At 42.5% G+C, this 27,691-nt stretch overlaps 2 protein-coding genes across 4 annotated transcripts in view; one reads left to right on the top strand and one right to left on the bottom strand.

Moving 5' to 3' along the window:
- Positions 1 to 326: 326 nt before the first annotated feature.
- thtpa (thiamine triphosphatase) lies at positions 327 to 10,804 on the bottom strand. The gene is made up of 5 exons (XM_034180907.1): positions 10,563 to 10,804; positions 5,642 to 5,711; positions 4,852 to 5,421; positions 666 to 789; positions 327 to 618 (listed from the first exon to the last, which is right to left on the bottom strand). Exons 2-4 carry the CDS (start codon positions 5,709 to 5,711, stop codon positions 680 to 682), a joined length of 750 nt encoding a protein of 249 aa, XP_034036798.1. The 5' UTR covers positions 10,563 to 10,804; the 3' UTR covers positions 327 to 618; positions 666 to 679.
- Positions 10,805 to 11,208: 404 nt separating this feature from the next.
- zfhx2 (zinc finger homeobox 2) overlaps positions 11,209 to 27,691 on the top strand; it is a 52,277-nt gene continuing 35,794 nt past the window's right edge. Inside the window, exon 1 of one of the 3 annotated variants that reach the window (XM_034171292.1) lies at positions 11,209 to 11,319. In XM_034171292.1, the coding sequence (XP_034027183.1) occupies positions 11,314 to 11,319 (6 nt within the window). In that variant the 5' untranslated portion in view covers positions 11,209 to 11,313. Of the gene's footprint in view, positions 11,320 to 11,612; positions 11,684 to 11,748; positions 11,911 to 27,691 lie in introns of those variants that run through there. The other 2 variants (XM_034171284.1, XM_034171276.1) reach the window with 2 other exon arrangements.

Here is a 27,691-nt window from a genome sequence, read left to right on the forward strand (position 1 = left end):
TTTATGCACCTGTCTAATTTTGTTTAAAGAATTATTGCACATTTTCTGTAAATCCTATAAAGTTCATTTCACTTCTCAAATATCACTGTTTGTCTGCTATATGATATATTTAACTGAAATTGATGATCCAAACAATCAATGATTGATAAAGGAAATTCATGGAAATCATCAGGGGTGTCCAAAATTTTACATACAACTGTATTAGTTACAAGTTGTCGGCAGCTCATAATAAAGTAACTGCATAAAGCTGTTAATGAGGTAACTGTATAAAGTAACTAAAAAAGTAGCTGTGTCAACACTGTTTCAGACACATTTTACACTCATGATACAGAACAATTAATGACCGACACAGCTTTAGCAAGATCACCACAAGAACCAGCATAAAGCATTCACAAAGAATAAATCAAAAATATTTACAGTTCTTCCAAGAGCTCTTGTGCTCCTGTGCTCATGTCGGAGTGAACTTCTTGCCTGACTGCTGCTACCAGAACAAAGTGGCTCTGGAGTTCTGAAATCATTCTAAAACCAAATTAAGAAAGAAGAAAAGAAAAAAGAAAGTGGGCTCCAAGACCAAACCCTCAGACACTCCACAATTAGCTTGTTCTAATAACAACGTGGTCATCAACACTACCACCAATAACAAGTGCCAGTTACAGAAAGCAAATACTACTAGCAGATCCTACATACCCGTTACAAAATGTGTGCTTAACAGTTTTGCATAGTGCTCTGGCAGGTTTCTTTGAAGGTAAACATCAATTTTTCCTTCAACTCGTTTATCTCCAGACAGACCTGTGAAAAAGAAGAGCATATCTTGAGGTACACATGAAAAAGTAAGTCTTAGAATAGCACATCTATATTCTGTTTTATATGACACCAATGGATGACTGGTGGATTGTATGTCATGTGACAGTCATTATTTGTTCCACTATGTGACTGATCTCATGTATCATGTATTCTGCTCCTGTTTACTGTATATTTTTAATCACACAACACACATTTTGCTCTATTTAACAACTATTAGCTTTTTGTGAAAATGCTTCCATGATACAAGGAAGCTAACCTGAGACAGGAGGATCTTATCTGAGACATCTTTCATGGCCAAAGAAATATTGCCAGATGAAGAACTAAACAACTTCCTATCATAATTTTTTTTGCTTGATTGAGGAAAACTGATGTGTTCCACACTTCCACACATACTGCTGAGCCTTAGCGAGCGCCACTTTGGTCTTCAGCAGCTCTTCGTAATCTTAGCGGTGCGAGTCGACTCCTGTGCCGACACACAGCCCCGTGTCCTCCTGCTGTTACAAGAAGAAACACCTAATTTTAAATAAAAATATCAAATGAAGCAGATCTACTTAGGTGTCAAGTGAAGTTTGGGAGCAGCAGAATGGCCTTGGGCTCTGGATGACAACCACCCAAGCAGACAACCAGTCTATGCCCACATCTCTAAAATAACCATCTATCTTCCAAAGCCAGGTATAAAACAATTAATGAATGTTTTCCATGCGTGCAATAGAAGGAATATTTTAATTCACTAATAGCTGGAAAGTACCATTCAACTCTGCTTCGCCTAACTGTTCCATCTTCAACTCATGCAAATATTCTTACCACTGCACTCAGAAACATTCATTATTTGTATATTATATGACACCAAAATAAATCCTTGTCATTTGGTTGGTGCATTGTATGTCATGTGACAGTTATTATTTGTCCCACTGTATGAGTGACGTCAGTACTGAGAACTTCTGTCCGATATAAGTCACTCTACTGCATGCCTTCAATATATATATTTTTTTTTAAGCAAAAATGCTTCCATGATATGGGGAAGCTAAATCCAGCAGGCACAGTGTTCATGGGGACATGTTTAGCGGACGTTGAGGTGCTACCAGAAGAAGAATTGTGCAGGTTCTTTGGCTGGATCAAAGAAAGCAGATGTGTGCTCCACACAGCATACTAAGGGTACTATCTCACTGGGCTTCGACTGTTGGAGAGCAGTTGGAAAGGCAAATTTGTGACCAAACACTCCAAAGAGCCAGAATTTTGCAGTTGGGATGTCACTGAAGTGGCCACTCGCAGCTGAAATCATCAGACATTAATGCACAGTGTTTAGCTGTTATTATCCTGCTATTATCCAGGTGAATACTGTAATAATTCCCCCAACTGTACCCAGTAAGGACAAAATAAAAATAATAAACAAAATAAGTCAATAAAAATAATAATAAAGCCTTGCATTGTCCGCCCCCCCGGGGAGCTGAAACTAATGGTGCGTTTACACATAGGCAAGAAGCGTTACGAATGTCATATTTGCATAATTCTTGGCACATTCCTGACATTGTTAACGTGACTTAACGCATCTGAATAGGTTTCTTAATAGTGCGTTATTCGTGATTTTCGTGGAGCATGTTTTTGGCTGTCAAAAAATCTTCCACAAATGTCACGCACCACCCTCATTTCACCTCATGTCGTGGAGGTCGCAACTGAGCGTGTTGATCCATCTTGATGAGTGGTGATCCTTAATAGAGCATGACAGCGTTCTTCTCTGAAGTGCGCACAATTAAACCCTGCTGCACTGCATTCAGTTTCATTGCTGCAGTAATGCTGAAGGAGTACAGTGATGCCAAGTCGGCTAAAAGTTTTGTTCCAATGCTCCTCAGCGCGCTCCTGCAGGTGTTCCACCTGCTGCATGTGCCTGATGTTTGGGACGAGAACCGCATGGAGTCACACATCTGGCTCTCTGTCTCCTCCTCTCTGCGCCACTCCATGGCACGGAGCCCAACTAAACATGCAGTCACAAAGTTCTTCTGTGGAGCAAACTGGAGCGATCTGAATTGTTCAGCAGCTGATGGATGAATATGGATGTGTGTCTGGAGACAATTCACCTCATTCACGCTATCACGCGTAACAGCACGCAACAGTGCAGAAACTTATTCTTGATGGTGCATCCTGATAATTCTCCAGCAACACGTGCCATTAATCGTAACGCGTGGTAACAGGTTGCAACAGTTCCTGAGGACACCTGACGCCTCTGCCCCGAATAATCACATTCGTGATCACCAGCCAAGAATATATACGTCGTGGCATTTGTGACTTGTCGTCGTTATGTGTAAACGCACCTTAAAGTGTGGATAGTGCACTTGCAGAACGACGTCCCTGCTGGATCTACTGTCCTCTCCTCCATGTCCAGTATACAATCCCCACTTACAGGATCCTTTTGTCCTCTGCTCCAAGATCTGCACACAGCACTCCTGGACCAGCCTCTTCTCTGTGACACAACAATGTCCAGCAGTGCTTTGGGGCCGTGCGTCCTTTGATTTGATTTATTTGGCAATAACATTGTAACTCCCTTTCGCTGTTCCCTTGCTTTGTTTCACTCTGGGTCTCCAGCACAGATCCGCGGTGGATCTGCATGTTGATTTGGCACAGACTGCGCGTCCTCCTCCTCTGTCCTCCTGCATTTTGGCTCTGATGGACAGATGATGTCACATTTTCACTAGCATGCCACTTAGCAGAAAAATTTTTCCAGTTTTAATGTAAGCACGATATCATATTTCCCCACCAATCATGTCGCCCTCACAGCGAGTACATCAAACAAGTCCGGCGCACATCCTCAGGGACAGAGAGACAGAGAGTGCACTCCAGAAAAAAAGATTAAAAACAATACAGCGCTGTGCACCCCGCTCCTGGAGACCTGTGCTCCTCAATAAAAAGAAAAAAAGAAAAAACATTAATGCATGAGTCTAGAAAGCTCGAACAGGAGTCCTGATGTCTGCTGCAACTGTGGACAGGCCGGCAGCAGCTCAGCCTCTTCCAGCTCGTGTGTGTGCCCCACCCCTCCCACAGTTCTCTCACATTAGGAGTTCCAACAAGTATATTCAGAAGGTCCCACGACACCAGTGACAGCTGTGGGAGCATACAGGGAGGACCCATGTCGCCTCGCCAACTTTGAACAACTGAAAATCCAGGTACAACAGTTGTGACAGTTTGCGACTGAAGAGCGCCACCAAGCAAACATTGTGTGAAATCAAGTGATTTCCCTCACCACTGTCATGTGCAAGCTCTCACAGCCCAGTGAGATAGTAGCCTAAGCTCCTCAGCAGTGTGTTGGCGAGCTGCCTGACAGCTGGAGTACACTCCTGGGCCCCGCTGCCCTCCAATTCCTGCTCCAAGAAGGAACATTTGTCTAATTTTAAGTAAAATAATCAAATGATGCGGCTCTATTGAGGTGTCATATAAAACAAATACTAAGTGTTTTGCATTTGTGTAATGGAAATAATATTTTCATTCAGTGAAAGATGAATGAAAATGTGCCCTGCTGAATGGTGCTTTCCATTTTTCAACTCATGCAAATATTCTTACCATTGTTTTTATAAAAAAAAATCATTGTATAATGTTAGTGATTTCCAACCCTGGTCCTCGGGACCCTGAGTAATCAGCAATTTCCATTTGTCCCTAATCTACTCAGACCACATCAGAAAGTAATAAATAACATCAGATCACATTAGCTCAATCGAGTGTATTCCCTTGCACCCAATTTGGGAAATCGTTTGAGTTATTGTTGTATTTTCTTTAGTTTTTTGATTTGTTAAGAAGAGTTTTTTATGTTGGTATTTTGTTCATGTGTGTGCTGAATAAACTTATTCATATTCATATTGTTCAGCCAGTCAACAGTTAGCTGAACAAGGGAAAACACCTGATTTGATCATTATTTGCAATTAGAACAAGTAGAAATGGAAAATGTGCAGTACCTGGGTTCCCAAGGACCAGGTTTGGGAACGACTGTGCTATATGAATGATACAATTTAATTGAATGTGTATTAAATGTATACACAGTGTGGCCATAGAGGTGCTCACCAAGCTTGTCAGCTGTTCTTTGAATTTTATCTTGGGCACACTGCATATCTCCTCCGTCTGGCAGGAGTACCTCAATTTCACCCACATAGTAGCCAAAGTCAGCATGATCAAGATCGATCTGTACACCGTCTTCATCCAAAGTGAATGTCCGACGTACTGTTGTGAACTCTGCAAAGCATTCAAGGTTAACTTCACTCAGCCAAGAATCCTTGTCCTGTAAACTTCCATCACTGGCTACATTACAGCAAGCCTCGGCCTTTATGGGTGTTCTTTCTTCTTCTGCCAATTCTGCTAGCGGCTGACTTGAAGTATCCCTACAGATGCCTTTTATGACCTCGCCCACTCTCAGCTGTATTTCAGGCAGGTTGGTTATCTCTTTGTAATGTGTGCACAGGGATGATCGTGTAGGTTGTTCTCCACTTCTGCCTTCCCTCTTGCTGGCAGTTGTGATTGGATATTTGAGCTCCCAACATCCGCGACGTTTCCGCAGCCACATGTTTCTCAAAGTAAGGTCAAAGTCGGGGGTATCAAAATACTGGTCATGAAATTGCCACTGACCAATACATACCGCTGAAGAAAATAAATAAATAAGTAAAAACAAATAAAATTATTTCTTAAAATGACAAGATAACAGAGACAAATATGACATAAAACAGCAACATTTGTGATGTAGTTAATTCCATTCACAGCTATATAAGCAGATTTGTTTTTATATATTCTAAACAGAAGACAGGTGGTTGTAATCCCAACAGGTAGAGTACATAGCATAGAAGACTGACTGAGTACATACCCCCAAGAGCCTCCAGTGTTTTTACAGTGTCAGCATTGCACAAAAATTTTCTTTCCACTTCAATACTCATCTGAAATAATATGCAACAAAAATACATTGATCAGCACTGGCAATACTGCAAGACTGTACAGGAGTGTTAACCTTCCTGTGGTTACGTTTAACATTTTCATGGATGATAAACCTTAAGAAAGATTGTGTAGGACGTAATGGATGTACACACTCTACAGAAAGTGTCTGTCTAACGTCTTTACAGGGGCTTCATTCCAGGGGCCTAAAAATTTTGAGGACCACCACAGGGTGCAGTCATAGAGGAATCAAAACCCCCTTGCTGCTTGACAGCAGCTCGGGCAAACCTTTACTTTACCCACAACCTACGCGTATTTGCAGAAAGCCACAGCAAAAAGTCTCATTTCCTCATTGTTTTGGGGCAGGAAAAGCATTTTTTAATGCTTTTCCTGCCCCAAAACAATGCCTTCCCCTTTATCATTGGTGGAACCGCACAACCTAAGGCAATCACGATCACCAGCCCATGTGGGGTGGTCTCTGAGGACTTCCTGGACAAAACACCATGAAAGGCAGACAAAACTAGTACTAACACTGCCTCCAGATGGACAGAATCAGGAATGACAAAGTGTGAAGTCGGTCAGTGTCCAAAATTACAACAACAACAACAACACAAGTCAGAGAGGTCTTCCTTTGGACAGGAATTGTTTTTCTGAGTGGCACAAATATAATTTGTGTGTCATCTTATTGCTTGTACATAGTTGTACAAAAAATGCTGAAGCATTCCCTGCATTTTAATGTAAATAGTTCTATATACCTTTTTTGCTACATTTGTTCATGTTTTTGAAATTTACAATTTATATTTGCATTATAAGTTATAAAAATAGTGTTTGTTTGCACTATTTTGCACCATAGAGTGCTGAGTTTTAATTTTGAGTTTTGAGATCTGCACAATAAATGGTCCCAAAATTACACTATATCCAGGGGTGTACATAACTGGTACTCATCATGCTTGTGTGTGCTAAAAATCATTGATGCACACAGAGGGAAACACTGTCATTGCTTTCCTCCTATGAAGTGCTACCCTTGTGTTTTCTGTTGCGCATCATTTATTTTTAGCACGTACAAGCACCATGAGTACCAGTTATGTGCATACCTGATTATACCTGTTTTGTTGTTGTTTTATTTTTATCAATTTAGCTTTGCTAAGGGACTATGTAACCAGAAAAACTTCCATTATAATTTTTACACTTAAGTTTATATCATGATATATATATACCATTACCATGAAGGGATTAAATTTATATGGCGATATGAATTTTACGTCATATCACCCAGCCCTATAATGAATATGGCAAACTGTCTCTAACAAGCTGTCTCGGATATGTATATTTCCTGTAATTGGTAATTGTTTATCTCTGCTATACACCTCTAATTCCAATGAAGTTGGGACATAGTGTAAAATGTAAATAAAAACAGAATACAATGATTTGCAAATCCTCTTCAACCTATATTCAATTGAAGACACCACAAAGACAAGATATTTAATGTTCAAACTGATAAACTTTATTGTTTTTGTGCAAATATTTGCTCATTTTAAAATGGATTCCTGCAACATGTTTAAAAAAAGCTGGGACAGTGGTATGTTTACCACTGTGTTACATCACCTTTCCTTCTAATAACACTCAATAAGCGTTTGGGAACTGAGGAAACTAATTGTTGAAGGTTTGTAGATGGAATTCTTTCCCATTCTTACTTGATGTACGACTTCAGCTGTTCAACAGTCCAGGGTCTCTGTTGTCGTATTTTGTGCTTCATAATGCACCACACATTTTCAATGGGCAACAGGTCTGGACTGCAGGCAGGCCAGTCTAGTACCCGCACTCTTTTACTATGAAGCCACGCTGTTGTAACATGTGCAGAATGTGGCTTGGCATTGTCTTGCTGAAACAAGCAGGGACGTCCCTGAAAAAGACGTCGCTTGGACGGCAGCATGTGTTGCTCCAAAACCTGGATGTACCTTTCAGCATTGATGGTGCCATCACAGATGTGTAAGTTGCCCATGCCATGGGCACTAACACACCCCCATACCATCACAGATGCTGGCTTTTGAACTTCGTGCTGGTAACAATCTGAATGGTCTTTTTCCTCTTTTGTCTGGAGGACACAACGTCCATGATTTCCAAAAACAATTTGAAATGTGGACTCATCAGACCACAACACACTTTTCCACTTTGCGTCTGTCCATTTCAAATGAGCTCGGGCACAGAGAAGGCAGCGGCGTTTCTGGATATTGTTGATGTATGGCTTTCGCGTTTTAACTTGTACTTGTAGATGTAGCGACGAACTGTGTTAACTGACAATGGTTTTCTGAAGTGTTCCTGAGCCCACGGGGTAAGATCCTTTACATAATGATTTCAGTTTTTAACGCAATGCCGCCTGACGGATCGAAGGTCCCATGCCTTCAATGTTGGTTTTCGGCCTTGCCGCTTACGTGTAGAAAGTTCTCCAGATTCTCTGAATTTTCTGATTAAATTATGAACTGTAGATGATGGAATCCCTAAATTCCTTGCAACTGAACATTGAGAAACATTGTGCTTAAACTGTTGGACTATTTTTTCATGCAGTTGTTCACAAAGTGGTGATCCTCGCCCCATCTTTGCTTGTGAATGGCTGAGACTTTTGGGGATGCTCATTTTATACCCAATCATGAGTGTCCTCAGTTCCCAAACACTTATTGTTGTTAGAAGGAAAGGTGATGTAACACAGTGGTAAACATACCACTGTCCCAGCTTTTTTGAAATGTGTTGCAGTCATCCATTTCAAAATGAGCAAATATTTGCACAAAAACAATAAAGTTTATCAGTTTGAACATTAAATATCTTGTCTTTGTGGTGTATACAGTTGAATATACGGTGTGGAAAATAAGTATTTGAACACCCTGCAATTTTGCAAGTTCTCCCACTTAGAAATCATGGAGGGGTCTGAAATTTTCATCTTAGGTGCACGTCCACTGTGAGAGACGTGATCTAAAAAAAATCCGGAAATCACAATGTATGATTTTTTTAATCATTTATTTGTATGTTACTGCTGCAAATAAGTATTTGAACACCTGTGAAAATCAATGTTAATATTTGGTACAGTAGCCTTTGTCTGCAATTACAGAGGTCAAACGTTTCCTGTAGTTTTTCACCAGGTTTGCACACACTGCAGCAGAGATTTTAGTCCACTCCTCCATACAGATCTTCTCTAGATCTTTCAGGTTTGGAGTTTCAGCTCCCCCCAAAGATTTTCTATTGAGTTCAGGTCTGGAGACTGGCCAGGCCACTCCAGGACCTTGAAATGCTTCTTACGGAGACCCCTCCTTAGTTGCCCTGGCTGTGTGTTTGGGGTCATTGTCATGCTGGAAGACCCAGCCAAGGCCCATCTTCAATGCTCTTAGTGAGGGAAGGAGGTTGTTTGCCAAAATCTCGCAATACATGACCCCATCCATCCTCCCTTCAATACGGTGTAGTCGTCCTGTCCCCTTTGCAGCAGAGCACCCGCAGAGTATGATGTTTCCACCCCCATGCTTCATGGTTGGGATGGTTTTATTGGGGTTGTTCTCATCCTCTAAACATGGTAAGTGGAGTTGATTCCAAAAAGCTCTATTTTGGTCTCATCTGACCACATGACCTTCTCCCATGCCTCCTCTGGATCATCCAGATGGTCACTGGTGAACTTCAAACGGGCCTGGACATGTGCTGGCTTGAGTAGGGGGACCTAGCTGCCCTGCAGGATTTTAAACCAGGACAGCATCATGTGTTACTAATGTAATCTTTGTGACTGTGGTCCCAGCTCTCTTCAGGTCATTGACCAGGTCCTCCTGTGTAGTTCTGAGCTTTCTCAGAATCATCCTTACCCCACAAAGTAAGATCTTGCATGGAATCCCAGACCGAGGGAGATTGACGGTCATCTTGTGTTTCTTCCACTTTCTAATAAATAATCATAACATTTGTTGTCTTCTACCAAGCTGCTTGCCTGTTGTCCTGTAGTCCATCCCAGCCTTGTGCAGGTCTACAGTTTTGTCCCTGGTGTCCATAGACAGCTCTTTGATCTTGTCTATGGTGGACAGGTTGGAGTGTGATTGACTGAGTGTGTGAACAGGTGTTTTTTTATACAGGTAACAAATTCAAACAGGTGCAATTAATACAGGTAAAGAGTGCAGAATAAGAGAGCTTCTTAAAGAAAAATTAACAGGTCTGTGGGAGCCAGAATTCTTGCTGGTTGGTAGGGGGTCAAATACTTATTTGCAGCAGTAACATACAAATAAATTATTAAAAAAAAAAAATCATACATTGTGATTTCCAGATTTTTTTTTTTTGATTATGTCTCTCACAGTGGACATACACCTAAGATGAAAGTTTCAGACCCCTCCATTATTTCTAAGTGGGAGAACTTGCAAAACCGCAGGGTGTTCAAATATTTATTTTCCTCACTGTATATCCGACTGCAACAATTCTGCATTTACTTCATCTGATGCTGTTGGGTTTGCCATGTAAGTTTATAGCGTGACCGACAGCTTTTGTTTTACCCTTCACACTGGTTGCTATGGCACGCAGTGCACTGTGGGAAGCAAGTCCCACCCTCCTATCATGTCCCAACCGTGGAAACCCGACATATATTAGCTTGCTTAAAACGTGCATAACATGACCCCTTTAAAGGCCTAGCGCCTTCAAAACGTTCAGCACAGTACATTATAGTTTTGTAAAAGCATGGTGTGTCATTATAATCCGTCGTTTAAAACGCTGAGGGTTCTATCGGCTTCTCTCATTTTTTTTTTCTGGGATAACATTTTTAAAAGCTCACAAACAGCCGCTTTCGCTTTCTTTTTCTTTTTCTCTCTCTCTTTCGCTCTCTCTCTCTTACACACACACACCTTTTAAAATCGCTGAGTTAATTGGCATCAACGATGAGAGGGGCGAATCAATCGGAGCAGCTCCAACACGTCAGCAAAGCAGTTAATTTTGCACAGGCGCAATTAGAGGCAGCTATCAGCGCCTCCACTTCCTGTCCCAGTGAGGCACTGCCATGCAGATGGTGCAGTTCCATTCCTCTTTGCTTCATAAATATTTATTCCACATGCTCGGCTGTCGAGGTGCGCCACACCTAGAATCTGACTTAATAGAGAAACCACACAGATCAGGCCGGGCAACAATTTGTATTCGGTTGCTGAGCCTTAATTAAGCTGTAACGCTGTGACAGCCCAACTCGGCAGGAGGAGGAGGGTTCACCTTTACTGTGTAAATAAGGACACATTCCATTTCCGTGTGGATTATGCGGCCTTGATAATTAAAAAATAAAGACATGTATTATACATTTTTTTCTTGTCTGCAGTGCTCAATCGGTGAGCAAACAAATAATAATTAATAATATTAGTTATATAAGAGGGTTTGATGTCCCTCCTGAATGTAAGCAATCAGCCGCGGGGGGAGCTGTGGTCTGTTTACTAGAGGGGAGAGGGGAAGGAGAGAGGGATAGGACGAATGAAGGGAGGGGAGAACAGGAGTCACACACGGAGAGAGGGAGGGCAGGCAAAAACTTTTCACTTTTGAGGAGCCACGGAGGAAGCGTGTGTGTGTGTGTGTTGTGTGTGCGTGTGTGAGCGAGCGAGCGCTGGAGCGGCGACTATGCAGGTAAAAAACACGCCTTAGCTAATTGCGCCCAACTTAATTAAACGTCTTCGGCGATCGGTTAATTACGGCGATTGGAGCGAATCGGAGTGGCCTCGCGGACAGACGATCCGCTCAGAACGACGGATCGCACCTCGGAACCCACGATTAAATCCAAAACTTTTTTTTTCTCCTTCACTCTCTCCCCCCTTGCCCCTTCGTCTCTCCTTCGCATGTTCCCCGATCGCCCCCCTCCCCTCCCCTCCCCTCCCCACTCCCTCTCCAGCCGTCGATCGGAACGCGGTGCACTCCGCTTTCAAAGCGTTTTTAATCTTTTCGCCAATTACGGCGTGAACCTCTTCAATGATAAATGGCCATGTGTTGCACCGTAAGTATTTTTTAAAGCAGTGGACTCGAGCGCAAGAACGGCGTCAGAGGGGTGAGGGAGTGAGGGGAGGGGAGGGGTGCGAGTGTTTTCTCCACATCTGTAAACGGAGCCCACACGTTCGTTAATTAAATGGCTTTGGTTCGGTTAGGCCTCAATTTGCGCTGTTGAGCGGCAGGCGGCGGGCGGCGCAGTGCTACATGCCCTATCGGAAGACCACAATCAGCGGGGTAAGGATATAACTCGAGGCCGAGGTTTTTTTTTTCTCCTCCCCTTCTGCTTTGCTCTGAAGCCCGGTGGCTTTATGTTTTGTTGTGGGTGAAGACAATTGGTGCTTTCGACGCTGCACCTCCTCACCTGGAGCAGCAGGAGTTTATAGGTAAGCGGAGTTACTTTGAGGAGCCGTTAATTATCTCAGAGCTTGCTAACAGGCAAGCTAGCTAGTGACAAGGCTGTTAACAGCTTTTATTTACGCCCGTCCAGCCTTTAATGAAGGCTAATAACACGCTTCCGCCTGTTTTGTTTGTTTTTCACTTTGAGAGAAATGTATCGGGTCGTTGCACGATGTTTTTTTTTTTTTTTAAAAGTAAACTAAGTCCAGGAACACCTCCGTAATGCGACGATACCTAGCCTGCTAGCTAATTGATTCGTCGCTGTTCGGCATAGCTAATTAGAGTGCTCATTAATTAGACGCCTATAAGCACAGAAACGTTAGTTTAGTTATATGTTGGCATTTAATTATGAATCTAGAGAAGAACTGTTTTTCAACCTGACAGTCCTGTGCGGATATAGACTTGTCGAAATGTTAACTGGTCATAAAGGTGCTAGCTGGCTAATTGGCTTGACAAGGAAGTGAAGAATGTAGCAGTGTTGGTATTTCTCTTCTTCATATCATTGTAGCAACTTTGAGGGGAAAAATCTTTTAATATTACTGGTTAAAGACCAAAGAATGATGTTTTTGTTCAACAACAGTTTAGTTGATACTCAAAACTGGAAGATTGACAAAGTGGCTAATAGCGTGTTCTTTCTCTTTTTACGCTTGTTTTCATGTGTATATAGCAAATCAGTTTATCGAGGTTGTGTTGAAACTCGGGGTACAGTGGCATAAGGGGGAAAAACAGCTTTCAAAAGTATAATTTGTTACGCATTCCAAACATTTGGCAATATTGACAATAACGCTTATGCACATTAAATTTCGATTGTATTTGTGGTTGGAAAATTGTACATTTTTCTTGTGCTGGTAACGTGTAGGACCACACAATCAATCACTGTTCTTTGTGTTCTGTCTTTCTGGTGTGCACTGCCAGGTAGGCAAAACCTCTCTGGTAGCAAAGCATGGAAACATAAGTCTATTTTGTCAGTTATTGGTATCATTTAGCAGCTTGGTAGTGGTATTTTTTTTTTTCATCGACGTAACTATACACACGGCCGCCGTGTCCATAACTCTCTTTTGGCTATTTGCACGGCAAGATTCTGGTGGTAAAACTTGCAACTACTTGTATAAACAAACATACTGCATTAAATGAGAGTTATGGACATGGCCGCCGTTCGAATAGGGTCGGCCTTTTGCCACCAGAGTCTTGCTGTGCGAATACTGAAATGAGAGTTATGGACACGGCCGAATAAAAAAAAAAAAAAAGTCATCAAAATCGAAAAATATTAAAGGAGTTAAGACATCTTGAATGCAGTATGTTTGTTTATACAAGTAGTTCCACGTTTTGCCACCAGAGTCTTGCCGTGCGAATAGCCAAATGACAGTTATGGACACGGCCGTCGTGCGAATAGCCACGGCCTTTTTTCATACCTGCTGATCCATTTTAATCTCTGAAACACTATGGTTGACAAAGATATGGGGGGGGGGCAACCTCAGTGCAGTCGTCTTGATCACTTTTACAACTTAAAAATATATCGCAACGTTAATACCCTCGGCCGTATGAGAATTGTTTTCTTATCATTTCCAGTTGTTGAATTGGTATCTCAGTGCAAAGTGTGACGTGTGTGTAAATGGTAAATGGACTGCATTTATATAGCGCTTTTCCATCTATATCAGACGCTCAAAGCGCTTTACAATTATGCCTCACATTCACCCCGATGTCAGGGTGCTGCCATACAAGGCGCTCACTACACACCAGGAGCAATAGGGGATTAAAGGCCTTGCCCAAGGGCCCTTAGTGATTTTTCCAGTCAGGCGGGGATATGAACCAGCGGGGATCTTCTGGACTCAAGCCCAACACCTTAACTACTAGACCATCACCTCCCAATCGTGTGTGTGTGTGTGTGTGTGTGTGTGTGCGTGTGTGTGTGTGCTTTGGATGTGTATATATATATATATATATATATATATATATATATATATATATATACACACGGTTGTAACTAGGATAAAATTTTAGCGTAGTAATGTCGATGGAGCGAAGTGACCGGGGGGGGGGGGGGGGGGGGGATGTTGCAGAAGGAGGGAAGGTTTTGAAAATTCAAGCTAAAAATTGCCCATTCTAGGGGTACCCAAAGGGGAAAAACCAGGTGCGACAGCCCACATCCCTTCATCATGTCCAGAAGGCTGGAGAAGTTTGTTGAGTGGGCAATCTCATTCTGGGTTAGCCAGTACATGGCCCTCAGTGAGGCAGAGTCCGTGGATATTTTTAAGTCAAGACTTAAAACCTATTTTTATTCTCTTATGAATAGTTTTTATGTTTTATTCTTTTACTTCTGTGTTTAATTAGGTATTTGAATTTTTTCATTTATTTATTTTAATTTTTTATGTTGAACTGTTCTGTGTGAGGCACCTTGAGACGGCTTTTGTTGTAATTTGGCGCTTTATAAGCTGATTAAATTGAAATTGAACAACATTTTGAGTCTTAAAGTAAATAAATATGAAATTGGTTACTGGATCCTTAAACTTGGGACATAAACTCTACATGGTGGATCCTTAATCTCTGGACATAAACAGAAATAAAATCTGTTAGTTTTTGTCAAAAGCATTTCCTTTCAGACATTATTATTGGCATCAATGTATTTCCATACCTCTGAGCTGAGCTCTTGCAGAAGTGCTGCAGGTCAGGTCTATAAAGAATGCCGGACATCTCATTTTGGGAGGAAAAACCATTTTCGTCGATTGTAGTTTTATTGTCTGTATTGCAACATTTGTAAGAGGTGTCATTTTATTTAAAGCGGCGATTCGTTTTGAAGTTATTAATTCCGAGCGGACTCTGTCTCAGAGAGACAGAGTGAGAGCCGCGCAGCGTTTGAAGCTCATTTCTTGACTGCAACAAGACAAGAGACAAGAGTCCCAGTTAGTGACTTTAATCCACACAAAAATGACTCATGATATTTTAATGGCTTTCAGATGGCTTAAGAAGCGGACTTACTGCTTCTGAAGAACAGCGAATCAAAGAGCCACGAGCCATTGAACCGAAGCATTGCTTCAATTCACGCTTCAAACTGGCGTCGCGCTGCAGAAACGGTTGATTACAGACGCTGTATTGAAAATTGTATATAAGCGTAACGGTCCAAAATTATACAATAACGGGCCGAAACGCAAGTTTGCGCTAGCTAGAACCCTATGTACGAGGGCTGTCAATAAAGTAACAGTCCTTTTTTATTTTTTTCAAAAACTATATGGATTTCATTTATATGTTTTTACGTCAGACATGCTTGAACCCTCGTGCGCATGCGTGAGTTTTTCCACGCCTGTCGGTGACGTCATTCGCCTGTGATCACTCCTTGTGGGAGGAGTCATCCAGCCCCTCATCGGAATTCCTTTGTCTGAGAAGTTGCTGAGAGACTGGCGCGTTGTTTGATCAAAATTTTTTCTAAACCTGTGAGACACATCGAAGTGGACACGGTTCGAAAAATTAAGCTGGTTTTCAGTGAAAATTTTAACGGCTGATGAGAGATTTTGAGGTGATTCTGTCGCTTTAAGGACTTTTCACGGTGCGAGACGTCGCGCAGCGCTCTCAGGCGGCTTCATCAGCCTGTTCAAGCTGAAAACCTCCACATTTCAGGCTCTGTTGATCCAGGACGTCGTGAGAGAACAGAGAAGTTTCAGAAGAAGTCGGTTTCAGCAATTTATCCGGATATTCCACTGTTAAAGGAGATTTTTTTAATGAAAGACGTGCGGACGGATCCGCGCGTCGGGACGCAGCCGACGCGGTGCGGCGGCACAGGAAAAACACCTCCGTGTTGATAACCATTTGTAAAATCCAGGCGGCTTTTGATGGCTTTCAGTGGAGTGAGTATATGAGAAATTGTTTAACAGGCAGGACATGTTCCAACTTGTCCTTAAGGCTTTCAACAGAGGTGTTTTTCCTGTGGCGGAGCGTCGCGGCGGCTGCGTCCCGACGCGCGGACCCGTCCGCACGTCTTTCATTAAAAAAATCTCCTTTAACAGTGGTTTATCCGGATAAAATGCTGAAACCGACTTCTTCTGAAACTTCTCTGTTCTCTCACGACGTCCTGGATCAATAGAGCCTGAAATGTGGAGGTTTTCAGCTTGAACAGGCTGACGACGGCGCCTGAGAGCGCTGCAAGACGTCTCACACCGTGAAAAGTCCTTAAAGCGACAGTCTCACCTCAAAATCTCTCATCAGCCGTTAAAATTTTCACTGAAAACCAGCTTAATTTTTCGAACCGTGTCCACTTCGATGTGTCTCACAGGTTTAGAAAAAATTTTGATCAAACAACGCGCCAGTCTCTCAGCAACTTCTCAGACAAAGGAATTCCGACGAGGGGCTGGACGACTCCTCCCACAAGGAGTGCTCACAGGCGAATGACGTCACCGACAGGCGTGGAAAAACTCACGCATGCGCACGACGGTTCAAGCATGTCTGACGTAAAAACATATGAATGAAATCCATATAGTTTCTGAAAAAAATAAAAAGGACCGTTACTTTATTGACAGCCCTCGTATATGTTTGTATGTATGTCTTGTCTGCAGTGCTCAATCGCTAAACAATCATTAATAATAGTTATGAGTTACATTATAATAAAATAGTTTTATATATATATATATATATATACATAATTATACATTTGTTATTCGGATCCTATTGTCTTATTTACATTTCATACATGTTCAGTCAAGCCCCTGTGTTTTGTCGTGATTATTTCACAAGGACCACAGTGGAAATAAGCCTTTATTGTTTGTGTTGTTGATACACTCAGTGTGTTTGTTGACGTTACAGATTAAACTCAATCAAACATAAACAATATTTTATTTACATTTTAACGGCATTTGCAGGAGGGCGTGCATGTGCATACATGAGCTTTTGACAACAGTGGAAGTTAGCGTTGAGTTAGTGGAAGTTAACAGAAGTTAACATGCATACTGATGTCTGCGAAATGTCTGTCACTCCAGAGGTGCTATTGGGTTACAAAAGTAGCATTTCAGTTTTGTAAGTGTTTATTTCTCGCTACCTTTCAGTAATATATGACAAAGAATATGTTGACATAAACACAAAATGCAGTTAGTGGTTAACTAGACCAGCCAGTGACGTCACCATGCCAGTTCCCTGTGAAATGTCTTGTAAATCACTCCAGACGTGTTATCAGGTTCAGGTATCATGTGTTAACAGTGTTTTAAGTTTTAGAAGTGTTTTATTTCTTGCTAGCTTTTACATAATATATGAGAAACATGTTGTATTTACACATAAACAAACCGGTTTTGGAGCTGCAGAGAGAGAACAGCCAGTGACATCATGGTGCTGCTCTAGTCTTATTGGCTGTCACCCCTGCACCTAAAAAAAAAAAAAAAAAAAAAAAAATTTGCATGATTGAGAGCATAAAATAGGAACAGAATGTGATTATTATTTTTTTTTTTTGACCTCTTAAAATAGGTCAAGGTTAGCCATCTTTGAACTTGTCCAAGGTCCGTCTCCCAAGAATGTTCCCTGTGAATTTGAAAACTCTGGCAGTAATAGGAGTCAGGACTGGACTTATATTGAGCACAGACAGATGGACAGACGAATGGATTGATGCAAAGCCTTTGCAATACCCAGTGGCCATATTTGATGGCCTCGGGTAACAATAAATGCTATCATGTTGTAAGTCAACATCTTAAAAGAATATACGTATAATGAGGCTTGGCCCTTTTATATCTGGTGAAGTACTTTTTAATGTACTAGTCCAGTCAAAAAAAAAAAAAAGTCTTTGTTTTGCCTTTTTAATTTCCCCAAAATGTCTGCTACCTGCTGGATAGCTAGTGGCTGTTGCATAATTTATGGAAAATTCTGAACAGCTGTAGTTGAACTTGCATGTAGTTTGTCTGCCACCTGCTGAAACCTGGGCACGTCGCATGCTTGTCAATATGCTCTGCCCGCACAGCTGGTCTTGCATCTCGGCGTCAACTAACAATTTAAACTAGCAACACAGGGAGAAATGTGATGCCCACTGTGTCTGAATGTGCGCCAGAATATTCAACAGAATGGAGAAGGTAAAAGCAGAAATAAAGAACGGATAGGCTGGGGAATAATACCAAAAATTTTGTAGGTGCTGCAAGGTACTGACTTCAAATTTGACACACTGGTTCCAAGCATTGGGAAATCTTGGAAACACTTGTCATTGTTCTATAGTCTATCAAAAAGAAGACGTCACGTGCTGTTCTCGTAAATGGGGTCACATGAAATCAACTGCTTCCAAACATTCCTTTGGATTTGTCCCTTTGTGTTGAAACATAATAAAACACATGAATGACCAGCTACTAGTGATGTGTTAGTCAGGGTATTTTGACACTCGGACCCACCCAACCTATCATGAGAACCAATATGCATTACCCGACCTGCAAAAATATGCTGCGAGTTATGACGCAGACCTGACCAGATAAAAGAAGAAAATTCACCTTGAATATGTATTCTTATTTAATCCACATTTTAAAAAAGATGGCCATGAACATATATGCTATTTATCTGGCATTGAAGTATTGGCTTACCACTGTCACCTGTGTGCTTGCTCAGGGGGGTTGGTAAGGTGAGACCTTGCTCGTGTGAAGCGCCTTGAGACAGCTTTATTGTGATTTGGTGCTGTATAAATAATATTAATTGAAATGAAGTGGCAGACTGTAAAATGATGTTTTCTCTTTAATGAGGAAGCGTGAGAGATTATTTAAGTGCGGTGGAGGGGGGGGGGGGTCCACAGTTTTAATCGGGTAAATGATTTAAACTCACGCGTTATTACGAAGTGACACGGAAACTGTGAAGTTTTGACACGACTTGTAACGTGGCGTCACATTTCACTGCGCGCCACAACAAATCTGTTTTCTGTCACGTGCACACAATTAAACTCGGCTCCAAATGTCATTCCGCAGTTCCTGCTGAAGCTCCTCAGGACGCTCCTGCAGGTGTTCCACCTGCTGTTGTAACCGATGAGCGGGAGAACTGAGCCAGAGGAACCAGAGGAGCGAGACTCACGTGCAGCCAGACGTCTCTGCACTTCCTCCAGTCCGGCGGAGGAAGAAGCGTGCGCACAGTTAAACCCTGCTGCACCGCATTCAGTTTGATTGCTGACACCAAGTCGGCTAAAAGTCTAATTTCAGTGCTCTTCAGCGCGCTCCTGCAAGTGTTCCACCTGCTGCAAGTGCCTGATGTTTGGGAAAATGCGCGAGACAAGACCCACATGAAGCCACACATCTGGCTCTGTTCGTCTCCTCCTCCTCCTCTCTGCGCCACTCCATGGCACAGAGTCCAACTATGCATGCAGTCACAAAGTTCTTCTGAAAAACTGGAGCAATCTGAATTCGGTTGGATGAATATGGGTGTGTGTGTGTGGAGACAATTCATCTCGTTCACAACGTGACAGAACTTAATGCGCTGCTACGCGCAATAGCGCGCAACAACACAGAACACTATTCTTGACCGTGCGTAATGGTTCCTGATAATTCTCCAGCAACACGTGCCATTAATCGTAACGTGTGGTAACAGGTTGTAGGAGTTCCTGAGGACACCTGACGCCTCTGCCTCGAATAATCACATTCGTGATCAGCGGCCAAGAATGTGTACTTCGTGGCAATTGTGACTTGTCGTTATGTGTAAACGCAGCATTAGAGTCTGTAATATATCTGTAAACTATTACTTGGTGGGAACTCTGCTTTATCACTTTCTGACGGAAATTGTGATGCATATGCTCAGAAGTCGAGGTCAAGGCATATGCATATATATATATATATATATATATATATATATAAACAAACAGTGCAGGTGTGAAAATGGCATAAAAATTGTTTGATTAAATTGATCTGTGTGAGCTAAGTAAAATTAGTTTAATTTATATATTTTCTAACTTAGACTTTGAGAAAAATGAGAAATTAACATTTTACTTATACATCTGCAAATATGTATCCATGCATCCCCCACCACTTTATAATTCAAGTTGCTTAAATGCCCACCTTAATTTTGTGACCCCCAACACATCATATAAAAGCAAAAAAAAATTTGGAAGAGTTAATGAGGTTTTTCTTGTTACTTCTGCATCTTAACTGTGACAGTGTCATCATTGTACATTGATCTTTCCGGAGTTCTAAAAATGTACTGGGTGACCCACAATAACTTTAGTTTTGCATGGGAATTATTTTATTTAAGCTTCATTAATTTTTTTATATATGCAATGCTTTTTTTTTTTTTTCTTTTATTAAATATGTAGTAGTCACATGATAGTGACATCAATTTGCGAGTTTGCATTATGAGAGTTGCGCCCATGGTGGAACGGATCTGGCGCTAAATGTGAATTTTCCGTGATGAAATTTTTATTGAAATATATGGAGGGGTGAACATTCAGATGAACGGAATATTGGCCACGCAAACAGAAAATGCATCAGTTTTTATGAACAAAGTCTTGGTGCACGAACACCCCCGCTGCAGTAGGTGGCGTTAATGCACCATGTTGCGTTGTAATCTGCCAATAAACTCAAAAGAAGCAAGAAAGCCTGTCTTCATTTGTTTATTAAATCATTTTTGGGGACTGTGCAGTGGTTCTCCTAACTGTTTACTTTGTTGTGAGCATTAAAAGTCATGAGCTGCATATTTTTCCAGTAATCATACATGAAGTGGAGCTAACAGGTGAAGCTACCGGCTGAAAATGGTGAAGTGCTAATGCTGTTAGCATCTATATTATAATAGTCAAATGTCTTCTGTGCATGTGTGTAGCTTCAATCATCTAAAAACCGGGTAGAGCTGCTGTTTGCTGTTCAGTATGCTTATGTATTTTTGGTCAAGGATGAACACTGCAAAAGGGAAAGTTGATAGGACAAATATTTTTTGGAGAAATGAGCAATTTTAGCTAACCAATAAAAAAAAAAAATGGACATTGTGCTGCAATGCCCCTTGGGAGTTTGGTTTTAAATGTTGTTTTTGTGGTTCCTGTTAATGTAACAGTGTTGTTAGTGTTCAGTGGTGGGCACAGTTCTGCTAACCACTAATTAGCAGAGCTGACTTTTTGTTAGCGGATTAGCTTTTTAGCTAATTTTGAAAACCATCAGCGGACCACTTAGTTCCTGCTAAATATAGGTCCGCTAACTTTCAGTCTGCTAACTTTTTTTTTTGCTTGCATAGCAAATCAAACTCATACATTTTGGTACTTACCTGCTGCATGTTTTACAATAGTCGGGCGGCTGTGAGCTCAGGCCTCCCTCAGCAGAAGAGAGTGGAGTGAGCCGCCTGTTGCCCCAAACGACGAAAAGAAAAAAAAAAAAGTCATTTACTTTCAACATGCAAAAAGCTGGTGATTGTAGAGGAGACATGAAGCGCAACACACTTCTCACTCATGGTTTTACTCAAACAACTAATTCCGGACAGTTTATTGATGTTAACGGTACCGCTGTCATTTTTGCAGAGAGAAAATATCGCATATCTTTTAAAGGAATGTGTTAATTTCTGAAGGTTTGAGGTTTTAACAGACATGTGCCGAAAGGCCTTATGGGAAAAATGAGTCTCCTTCACTGGTTCGTTTATTAAAACCAACACACAAGTTACTGTAGCGTGTGTTCGTTTTTACAAATTTTGTATTTGAAATATATAATTTTTTTATTTGTAAAAATAAAGGGCATTTATTAATTTATACTAAACTACTTAAAATGCCAATTTAATACTAGATTAAAACACTACTGGACACAGCCATATGAGAGTACCCTTGCATCTCACAGTTCAGCAGGCAGACGCAGCTGTCCGTCTGATCTGACAGACGGACAGCTCAGACTGACAGTTGGGGATGGCGGATCACCTTTTCTGATCCATTTGTAATCGGCATGCGCACAGTAAAAACTATAATAATATGATGGCAGACAAAGGAGTAAAAGCAGAAGTGTCAAATAACAGCCTTTTTTTGTCTGATTTAACAGCCTCACCTCCAGGCTGTGGCTCTGAGTCTGAACATGGTGTGAAAAAATAAACGGTTGGGCTTTTAATCTCAGAAATGACTCCGGTCCCACTTTCCTCACATCTGCAAGTGTCAGAGCTGACCTTTAATTTGTACCTCTGTTACTTTGCATGTCCAGACTGCTCTGAGTTTTTAATGGAAATACATTGCGATCGGGCGGGACATTTTATCTGATGTGAGTGAAATCTGTTATATACGGTGTTTATCACATGGAAGACGACACAAAATCTTTGGGACTTTTTTGTCCAGTGACTGTGACTATCCGGTTTATACTTTGACGGTTTAGGTGAGTTTTACCATACATGGGACTGAAACAATAAATTTACCTCTCAAGACTTTGACTGTGATGTCGGCTTCCATCCCACACAGCTGACTATTTTCCAAAATTTTTCTTCTGTTCGGATCTGAAGGGAATCTGTACATCTTGAAGCCCTTGCTGTGTCTCTTGGTGCATCCAAATGCACAGCAACCCGGCATTTTCAGCGAATAAATAAATAAAATAGCTGGATTTCCATGCAGTCAGATTAACAGTGAATGCCATTTTGAACCCAAGATGGCACCAGGAGTCATGTGACTGTTTTTTTTGTTTTTTCCCCCTGATGTCATGCTCTCAATAAGCGACGTGCGCAACACATCTGCACATGCGTCGGGCAAACGTGTCAAAAATTCCAGCTACCAAACACACACCGCTACCATTGAATTTCGTATACAGCAGCGTTTGAGGACTGTGAAAGTTGAGGCTTACAGGGATTGCTTCAGAGGCTTTAAGCCTTAAGCGATGCATACAATAATGACAGGTGCGCATTGTGTTGTTTTCAAATGCTCAAACGGAATTTATAGGCTTGAAAAGTGGCTGAAAACACACGATTGCAAAGCTCCGCCGAGTCCACAAAAAGACCAAGAAATGTGCTTGTAAACCTTTCATTCAACACAATTTCCCCACAGAAAAGAAAAGAAAGATCCAGATGGACGTAAAAGATGGACTAAAATTGTAAGTTTCTTGCACACATTTATTTTGTCAATATCCTGAAACCGTGCAGAATTATAATGTGGTTGATGGCGCCATTTTCGTGCATCGGCTTATGACTGTAATGTCGCTGTAATGACGTGGTGCGTAATATTAAACATGTTCTATAAACAAACTGCATGCATGCACATATTATTGTATGTCTGTCAACTTATAAAAACAAACGTGACACCAAGGAGGTTATATGTGAGACCCACCTTCATTGTAGTCATTACGAAGCCGGTGGAGTAGCGATTTCTCATCCTGCTTAACAAATGTTCTGCAGTATCCACAGTTTCAGACCCTGGACTTTGTCTAACCATCCGTCAGTTGCCTTCAAGGGGTCAGAAATTTGTTTGTCTCCAACTATCAACAAGGACCGTTAATCATTTTCGACAGCAGCTCTCGTTTCCTCCTTTGTCGGCACCAATGGTAGTTTCTGTACTGATGCAGCACACGCAAGGGGAGCCAGCTCTTCTTTCCATTTCTCTCTATTGCTGTACGCAGTCCTGGTTGTATCCGCGGAGCTTACAAAAACGCTTTAAATCATCAACTTTCCAGCAGTTGAAATGGTCCAAATCATAGCACTCCTCACTGCTTTTTGCTGTCTTTGAGTGTGGATTGGTAGCCATAAAATTTAGCATACCCATAATGCACTGCGCGGCCCGAGATGCGCTCTTCGCTTATTCAGGCACACTAATAAGATCCAGTGACCGTATACAGATTTTATTTTTATTTATGTCCAGAGATCTATAGGATCCAGTGACCATGTACCAGTGACGTGCGGTGAGGTTGATTGCTGGTGAGGCACTGACTTCATCACAATCAGATTTACAAACATATGAACCCCACAGAGCAGCTTATTCACCATTTGATTGGCAGCAGTTAACAGGTTATGCGTAAAATCTCATTTCAGAATTCTTTACACATACAAACTATAGCACATTTAACTAAAAAACATTATGGTCTTACCTTTATGTATAAATGTGCCTCTCCTTCCGAACAAGAGTATCGATGACTTTTTTGTAAGTGTTCCTTATCTTCCTTCAGTTTTAAAAGTCTTTCTCAGTTGAGATCACTGTCAGGGAAGAAAGTTGTCCTTTCTGGCTTTGAATGTGAGTGGTCGACTGCTCGTGTTTGAAAAAATTCTTTAGGTCACAATATCCCATCTGAGTCTAGACAGTCACAAGTTGAAAAAAGAAGGCAGCAGAAAATGCGTTTTCTTGTTGGTCATCCACACAGCCAGCCTTTACCTGTGTCCCACTCCGTTTGAAAAGAGCAGCTCTTCTGTCCTGCAGCCCTTCCTTTAATGATTACCTCCTGCATCGATTGAAAGTCCCGTTAAAAAAAAAATAGTTTCAGTTTGGATATGTCAGTGTTGGATATGTCCTTCATTCTGAAAGTAAAATAAATGGACCATGGCTCTTAACTTGCTAACTGTAAATTGTAGCTTGCCGTCACTTATTCTGCAGCTGAGAGGACTTGCTGCAAGAAGAATCCCTGGGATCACCAGTGCCCCCTACCATGATGCAGGAGAACTGCATGTCTCACTTGGTGCCTTTTTGCAGCCGTTTTATGATCGCTCAGCACATGAAACATGTTACACACATACAGCTGTTGACAAAAAACACTGTACGTTATGTACATAAGCTAAACTATGGAATTTAAGTTCATATAGCCAAAGTGTTTGACCATTTTAATGGCAGCAAACAGAGACAGTAAGACAGTCTCACTGTATAGCATTCCAGCAGTTAGCCCAGTAATTGCACAACCCAAGGTGAGGCGCGTCTCAGTATTTGAACGACAAATGTGAAAATTCAGTGTTTTTTTGTTTTTTGTTTTTTTTTGTCTCCGAATAAAAAATAAAAAAAAATCTAAAACTGGTGATGTTGAAAGGAAAATAACTCATCTTCAACTGCTTATCTGAGATCGGGTTGCGGGGGCAGCCGCTCTAGCATGGGACCCCAGACTTCCCCCTCCTGTGCCACATTGACCACCTCTGACTGGGGGATCCTGAGGCATTCCCAGGCCAGTGTTGAGATGTAATCTCTCTGCCTGGTTATGGGTCTCCTCCCAGATAGACATGCCTGGAACACCTAAGGGAGGCCCCAGGAGGCATCCTCACCAGATGCCCGAACCACCTCAGCTGGCTCCTTTCAGCGTGAAGGAGCAGCGACTCCGAGCTCCCCACGGATGATTGAACTTGTCGCCCTATCTCTAAGGTAGACACCAGCCATCCTTCTGAGGAAGCCCATTTCAGCCACTTGTACCCGCGATCTAGTTCTTTCATGACCATAGTTGAGAGTAGGAACGAAGATTGACCAGTAGATCGAGAGCTTCGCCTTTTGGCCCAGCTCCCTTTTCATCACAACAGTACAGCAGAGTGAATGCAACGCCGCACCTGCTGTGCCGAGACCCCAAGGTAAGTGAACTCCTTCACTTGGGGCAAGACCGTACTCCCTACCTGAACTAGGCAATCCATCGGTGTCCTGCTGAGAACCATGGCCTCAGATTTAGAGGTGCTGATCCTCATCCCAGCCGTTTCACACTGATGCGAACTGATCCACTGAGTGTTGGAGGTCACTGGCCGATGAAGCCAACAGGACATCATCATCTGCAAAAGGCAGTGATGAGACCCTGAGCCCACAAAACCGGAACCCCTCCTCCCCGACTGCTCCTCAATATCCTGTCCATGAATATGGCAAACAGGATTGGCGACAAGGTGCAGCCCTGACGGAGGTCAATCCCCACCGGAAATGAGTCCGACTTACTGCCGAGCAGCCGAACACAGCTCTCGTTTTGTGAGTACAGAGATTGAATGGCCATGAACAGGGACCCCCTCACTCCATACTCCCGTAGCACCTCCCACAATATCTCCTGGGGTACCCGATCATAGGCCTTCTCCAAGTCCACAAAACACATGTAGACTGGGTGGGCATACTCCCAGGCACCCTCCAGGATCCTTGTGAGAGTGAAGAGCTGGTCAGTTGTTTCATAACCAGGATGGAACCTGCATTGTTCCTCTTCAATCAGAGGTTCGACTATCGGCCGAACCCTCCTTTCCAGCACCCTGGAGTAGACATTACCAGGGAGGCTGAGTAGTGTGATGCCCCTGTAGTTGGCACACACTCTCAGGTCCCCCTTTTTTAAATATGGGGAACACCACCCCAATTTGCCACTCCTTAGGCACTGTCCCTACCTCAACTCAATGTTGAAGAGACGTCTCATCCAAGACACTCTCCACACCCAGAGCCTTCAGCAATTCTGGATGGATCTCATCAACCCCCGGGGCCTTGCCGCTGTGTTGTTGTTTGAGTATCTCAATGACTTCCACCAGGGAACTTGATGAAAATACTCATCAGCTTTCAGCACTGCCCTATTATAGAGGGCGCTCCGGTCTGATGCAGGAGTTCCTCAGTGTTCCTTCCAGTGCTGGATTACATCCTCAGTTGCCGATCCTTGCTGGAGACGACTTGGATGGTTCCCCGTTTTACCCTCCTGAGGTGCCTCACGGCCTGCCAGAAGCACCTTGGTGCCAACCGAAACTCCTTCTCCACGGTTGCTCCGAACTCCTCCCACACCCGCTGCTTTGTTTCCCTCACAGTGGAGGCTGCTTCCCTTCGGGCCTGTCGGTACCTTGCAACTGCCTCCGGAGTCCTCTGACACAACTTGTTCTTCAGTTGGACAGCTTCCCTGACCACGTGTGTCCACCGTGGTGTTTGAGGTTTGCTGCCCCTTGAGGCACCTAAGACCTTCACGCCACAGCTCTCTGCTGCAGCTTCAGCAATGGAAGCTTTGAACGTTGCCCACCAACCTCCGCAGGGATGCTAGAAAAGCTCAGCCGGACGTGTGAGTTGAAGGTCTGTCAGACAGTGGGCTCCTCCAGATGTTCCCAGTTTACCCGCACTATCTGTTTGTCTGTCCAAAGTCCTCCCCATCCTCTGATCCAACTCGCCACCAGATGGTGATCAGTTGACAGCTCTGCCCCTCTCTTCACCCAAGTGTCCAGAACATGTGGCCTCAGATCAGAAGATATGATCACAAAATCGATCATTGATTTTCGGCCCAGTGCTGCACGGTATTACCATCTCAGAAAGGTTAATTCTCGTCGGTGGAACACTTATATTGGCAAGCTCGCATGCACAGTGTCGCGCAGCTTCTCCACTCCACCTGGAGGCAAAACTGAGTATTTTCACTTTTATTTTATTGTTTTGTGGATCATGAGATAATTTCATCGTGTGAGACATTACAAGCAAATGAGGGGCTGCAAGTCTTTCATCTTGTGGAGCAAAGCGGCCCATGGTGGAAGAAGAGGAGGCTACCTTCACAGCAGAGACTCCATCTATCTGCCACAGACACAGTCAACTGATTACACCTGTAGCTAACCGTGCTGGTCCCTGATCAGTACAGCAGAGACTCGAACCAGCAGATGCAATTAACGGATTACACCTGTGCTGGAACTGTAACCTGGCGCAAACTGCCGGTGTCACAAAGGGACTTTACTGCAGCCAGGACAAGGAATTATTTTCAGATGTAGTTTTCCAAGTGCGGATATGTTTTCATCAGACTGAAGATGATCTCACTGAAAAAGTAAGATTATATATTTACTCCGTGTGAATGTTTTTTCTATTTAATATGTTACG

This window comes from Thalassophryne amazonica, chromosome 1 (assembly GCF_902500255.1).
Source record: "Thalassophryne amazonica chromosome 1, fThaAma1.1, whole genome shotgun sequence".
Taxonomy (NCBI): domain Eukaryota; kingdom Metazoa; phylum Chordata; class Actinopteri; order Batrachoidiformes; family Batrachoididae; genus Thalassophryne; species Thalassophryne amazonica.